Consider the following 5,482-nt stretch of genomic DNA (forward strand, 5'->3'; position numbering starts at 1 on the left):
AAGAGGCTACAGAAATAAATAGGAACATACTGTACAACTTTACATAGTCAAACACATGACACATAGAACAAGCAACCGAATTAAAAGGAGATAAACATACTGTACAACTTTACATAGACATGGTATTAGAGGACCACTAAGGTCTATATAAAAGCATCCAACGAGCACCATGTCATGGGACCTTTAAGGTTAGGATAGCTGATTGGTCAGGGGATAGGACCTGTACAAATGGGGTTACATTACAAGGAATTTGGGACACTAAATTGAACATAAACCAGGAGTAGGCTATACAAACATCCATCAGAGGTCGTTGTTGTTTTACAAACCTGGCAACCCTAAAGTTATTCTTACTTACCTAATTGCAACTTATGCAAAAAAAATACTAACGTTAATCTTACACAGTATCAGAGTTAAGTTGTAGGCTACAGCTAGAGTTTTTTTGTCTGTTTTTCCAAGTCTACATTAATAAGAATGAGACTCTAGTTGAGACATTATTAATAATACATCGAATAACTTCATATGTAAAAAAGAAATAAAATTCTATTTTATCTAACTTGTTTTTTTTTCCCCCGTTGGTAACGTTATTTATTAGATCATGTATTTATTTAATGTTTTTTTATGACCAGCAGATGGTACCCTATCACCAAATGTCCCTAGCCACTTTCGCTACGCTGTGCACATTGCGATGGCTGCAGCACGCGACACGAGAAAGAGATGATGACGACGGTTTTATGCGCCGGATATGTTGATCTCATCAGACGCAGAAGCCCCGAATGCTGATGTGTTACAAGAAATCACACCACAGGGAGACCATACTTCCATAAGAGACAGTTTTGAGTTTGTTCTTGGATGCAGTAATAATATAATACCCGGGAGAATCGGTCGTGGGTCACAGGTCGATGTCAAAGAAGGCGCAGGGGAAGAGATCCACAGCAGCGGCTCAGAGAGCGAATGGCGGTGAGAGGAACAGGCAGTATATATAGATATAGATATGTGTATATGTATGTGTAATATAGAGTCTATGGCTGCAACAGAGACCGACTGATTAGCTTCTATGTGTACTTCAACTGTTTGGTTCGAGCTGACGCTGCTGTGCAGTGACACCACAAGCTGCAGAAGAAGCTAACAATTGGTCATATACATAAGAACATGATTTATATGGCAATGTCCCCCTAAAAACCATGATATTTGACAAAGCTGAGTCCCAGTTAAGTCAAAATGCAGGATAAAGCAGGTTAAATCTCTTCCAGCTCGTATGTTTTACGAGAGAAACCAATTCTTAACTACTTAACAACTTAGAACAATTTGATTTGATGGATTCTATTTCTAGGTGAATCTATTTCTTATGTGAATGCCCCATTGTTATTATCTAGGTTTTTGTTTCTGATTAGCTTGTAAGTCTTGCATTCATAAATTCTAAGATCGGAGGACACATGAACTTCCCAACTCTACAGGTTTGCAGATTAAGTGAGGTCTCAATTATTGTTATTGAGCAGAAACTGTAAAATGAATGCCTGATAATGCTGAATCCGCATTCTGTGTTTTCCCCTACAGCCCAAAGGGAAAGTTGGCACAAAGGGAAAGAAGCAGATCTATGAGGAGAACTCTGCAACGCTAAAGTTCTACACCAGAGTCATCCTAGGAGCTAACGTAAGAACCTCAATGCTGTTTGTGGGTTGTTTCAGTCAGAAGAAAGTGTCACACAGTCCTTGAAAGGGTGGTGTCCCGTTTAGGTTGGTTCACTGTTGTCTTTTCCCATCATTGTTCTTATTGTCAAACTTCAGTTCTTCAAATAACAGTTCTTCAAGTTGCTTGAATCAATGCATACCTGTATTGTTTCACTTTTTACATTACATGTCATTTAGCTGAACGCTTTTATCCAAAGCGACTTCAAATTGAGTGCTTTTGCAAACTCCAGACAGAAAGTACTAAGTGCAAGTACATTAGCTTTAAATAGGCAAAACTACAAAGAGCCCTATGAAAGTGCAGCTTCAAGAAATATATACATATATACACAGCAGAAGCTGCGTAGGCTTTCTGCCATCCTGATGTCAATAGGGAGCTCATTCCACCATTTGGGAGCCAGGACAGCAAACAGCAGGGATCTTGTTGAGGGATGAGTTTTCCCTCGTTGTGAGGGGGCAGCGAGCAGGTCGGCTGACGCAGAGCGGAGTGGGGGGGGGTTGGGGTATAGGGTTCGACCATGTCCTGGATGTAAGTTGGGCTGGTCCGTTTCTAACGCAAGATCCAATTTTAGACTTGACCGTATGTTTTAAGGTGGGTCATAATATTTTATGTTTACACTCAAATGTGAAATGACAGTGTGTTGACCCGTCAGCTGTTTCAGTCACAAATTAGGAGTTAGCAATATGGATAAAATCCTCTTTCATAGCATAAGTAATCTTCAGTTGCGATATTGATAAATATATCTTTTATATATATTAAAAATTACCATAATGCAGTCCTGCTATGGCCCAATATTACCAGCGATATTAAACAAATCCATACTTTGGTATAGAAAAATCTTTGATGGATTTTACTGTGGGGCTTAAACTAACAATTATTTTTTATAACTGATTAACCTGCTAAGTATTTTCTCTAATAATAACGTAATCTTTTAATCTATGAAATGTATCAGAGGACACAGTCTAAATCCTGAAGATATTCATATACGTCATATTATGAAAACAAAAAACAGCAAATCATCACATTTGAGAAGCTGGAACCATATAATGTTGGACATATTTGCTTAAAAAATGCTAAAAGGATTGAATCATTATTTTTTTTTAATAATTGCAGATTTAAGCTACTAATTGAATACGGTAATCGACCAATCATTGGAGCTCTTATGTTGTCATGTCGTTCAACCCCATTTCAAACGTACTGCTCTTCCTGCGCAGGCAATATATGCTGCCGTAAATCTTTTGGTTTTCTTCAGCTCGTCTACATTTTGGACATGGGTGAGTGTAAATAATCAAGATGATTTAAGATCTCAATATACCACAAATCTAACGTACCACTAACTTCCTGGCCACTAACGTCTTGTACGCCTCCTGTAGCTGCTGCTTGGGTTCGCATTAGCAGTGTACGTGGGGAGCTACCGCTCCATGTCTGCCATGGCCAAGCCGGCGTTTGCTGAGGATGGGAGTCTCCTGGACGGAGGAATAGACTTAAACATGGAGCAGGGGATGGCGGAGTAAGTAAGATGAGATACATGCCGAAATGCAAATACAATTCAAATATACATAGGGGAGAACCTCCATCTTTAGTCTACATGCACTATAAAAACAGCTTGGACATGCACAGTTTTATACTCAGGTGTGTATTGAGAGCAGTCTGTCCTAACCCTCTGACTGATGGAGCATATTGGGGACGGGAAGAGAAGTAGATGCATCTGTAGTGATAGAATTACATGGCAATTGAAAAATCAGCATTAGTACATTAGATTCACTTCACTCTCAAAGAAACTAAAAGTAATGCTCAGTAGAGTTTGTGCATTAATAATACAGAAGCTCTGGCCACATTTGTTATGTTTTCTGAACTTATGGAAGACACAATTATAATGCTTTTTTCTTGCTAAATACAATAGGATGTGACTAAACACCACTCACATAGTTTTTTTGGTTCTCTGGTTGCAGAACCCTTGAATTCATTGTGTTCTCCAATTTTCCCAAACTAAACCTACACCTTTGCTGAAAGGCACAAAGTTCCTATCGGAGTGTACAGAAAAATGGCATTTGTTAGTGAGAATTTATTGTGTGTTTGTTCTGTTTTTAGGCACTTGAAGGATGTCATCCTGCTCACAGCCATAGTCCAAGTGCTCAGCACAATCTCCTCTTATTTCTGGTATCTTTGGTTGCTGGTAAGAGGATGTTCTGTGTCCAGCTTTACCGGATAACTTCTTTATTGTCCTGCCCGATTCCTTTCCTTTTCTTCTTTTCTCATGCCTCATAAGTTTATCTTGTCTTGCGTGTGTGTGTGTGTGTGTGTGTGTGTGTGTGTGTGTGTGTGTGTGTCAGGCCCCGGCCCGAGCCATCCACCTGCTGTGGGTGAACTTCCTGGGCCCCTGGTTTATGGCAGAAAGCTCGTCGACAGCAGAGGAAGTGAATGAGAAGAAGCAGAGAAGACAAGAGCGCAGACAGACAAAGAGATTCTGATGCTGCAGGGCAGACGGAGCAGTATTTTTATACCCAGAATCTAATATACAGATAGCGAGGAACTCATAAGTTATTCAGAAAGAAATTTTGTTATTAAGTTAAAGTAAATCCAAATCTGATTGCGTGGAATCTTGTTTTCCATGTTTGTTTTCCTTCTGCTTTCTCCTGTAATCTGATTTTCTCCCTAATTTATGAACTGAAATTTTCCCTATTTAGATAATGTCACGGTGCAGATCTCATTAATCCTCATAGAGAGATTTAAGAGTTTTTTTGCTGTTGCACAATCCTGTCTCACTGCCCCTTGCAGATTTACATCAAATGTTCCACGCAATATAGGGGCTGAAATGAGTCACTTGTTCATGCCACGTTTGTCAAGGCATTTCTTTTATCTTTACTCAACTTTATTTTTCAGAAAATGTCTCTAATGTAACAGAATTCATCTGTGAGCCGTTATGGCACAGCTGTTTCTGTACTATTAAGTCTGCAAGTTTTAATAGGAAAATAACTTTTTTGCAATAAAAAGAAATCTCACTCCAGTATGTGGGGTTAGTTTTTCAGTGTGTATTCTTAACGTTATGCCTTCAGTCATGGCTTAAAGTATTGAGCAATTATTTTCAATTGTCCCCAGAGACTAACTTTAGCTTTTGGTTCCCTAATATGAAATCTTTGGCGCATAATAAACACAGTTTTTTTAAACGGCTAGGCCTTACTTACTGCTGGGTTATAATGTAATTCTCATAGAAACATTTTACTTTTAGCCTCATCGATCAAAAGTAGGAATGTTTGGTCATAGAGGTATCCATGTTTTCTGATAAGAGCATCTAGAACTAGCTGTAAGAAAATGATATTGGGAAAATGCTAAGTTCAGTTCAGATGCTCAGACATAAACCTGAAGAAACGCAAACCCAGCACGCTACAGTAGAGCTACGGAAGCAGCAAACAAACAAACAGGATCAACGGAGATAGATTCTACTCAACCTAAAAAAAAAACAGTTGCGTGACCAGAGACATAACAAACCCTGGCTAAATATTGGAAATGTTTTTGAAAGATGGAGCTTACAGCTTAGTAGGGTGACCATATTTTGATTTCCAAACACAAATTCAGACAGACTTCTCAGAGGTCAAAGAACATGCTTTATTATGCCTCAATGGTATAAAAATAACTTAGGTAATAAAATAAAATATGTAACAAAATAATAGCTCCTTTCAAATAAATATGAAATAATGTTCTAAATATGACCTGTGTCAGCTTTAAAATCCAGCTTTGACTAAATATCTCTTAAAACCTTTTCTATGTAATAAGATAAGGTTTTTCGGTGTCCATG

General features: G+C 38.5%; 1 protein-coding gene across 1 annotated transcript; it reads left to right on the plus strand.

The window, feature by feature from the left end:
* The first annotated feature begins 700 nt into the window (after window positions 1-700).
* Window positions 701-4,696, plus strand: tmem208 (transmembrane protein 208). The gene is made up of 6 exons (XM_032541648.1): window positions 701-957; window positions 1,555-1,650; window positions 2,901-2,960; window positions 3,060-3,196; window positions 3,778-3,862; window positions 4,020-4,696. The coding sequence occupies exons 1-6, from the start codon at window positions 952-954 to the stop codon at window positions 4,155-4,157; spliced, it is 522 nt and encodes a 173-aa protein (XP_032397539.1). The 5' UTR covers window positions 701-951; the 3' UTR covers window positions 4,158-4,696.
* The last annotated feature ends 786 nt before the right edge of the window (window positions 4,697-5,482 follow it).

This window comes from Etheostoma spectabile, chromosome 1 (genome assembly GCF_008692095.1).
Source record: "Etheostoma spectabile isolate EspeVRDwgs_2016 chromosome 1, UIUC_Espe_1.0, whole genome shotgun sequence".
NCBI lineage: Eukaryota > Metazoa > Chordata > Actinopteri > Perciformes > Percidae > Etheostoma > Etheostoma spectabile.

Coding starts and splice junctions, on each gene's coding strand:
- tmem208 (XM_032541648.1), top strand. Junction 1,651..2,900: donor GAGTCATCCTAGGAGCTAAC/GTAAGAACCTCA, acceptor CTTCCTGCGCAG/GCAATATATGCTGCCGTAAA. Junction 2,961..3,059: donor CGTCTACATTTTGGACATGG/GTGAGTGTAAAT, acceptor CGCCTCCTGTAG/CTGCTGCTTGGGTTCGCATT.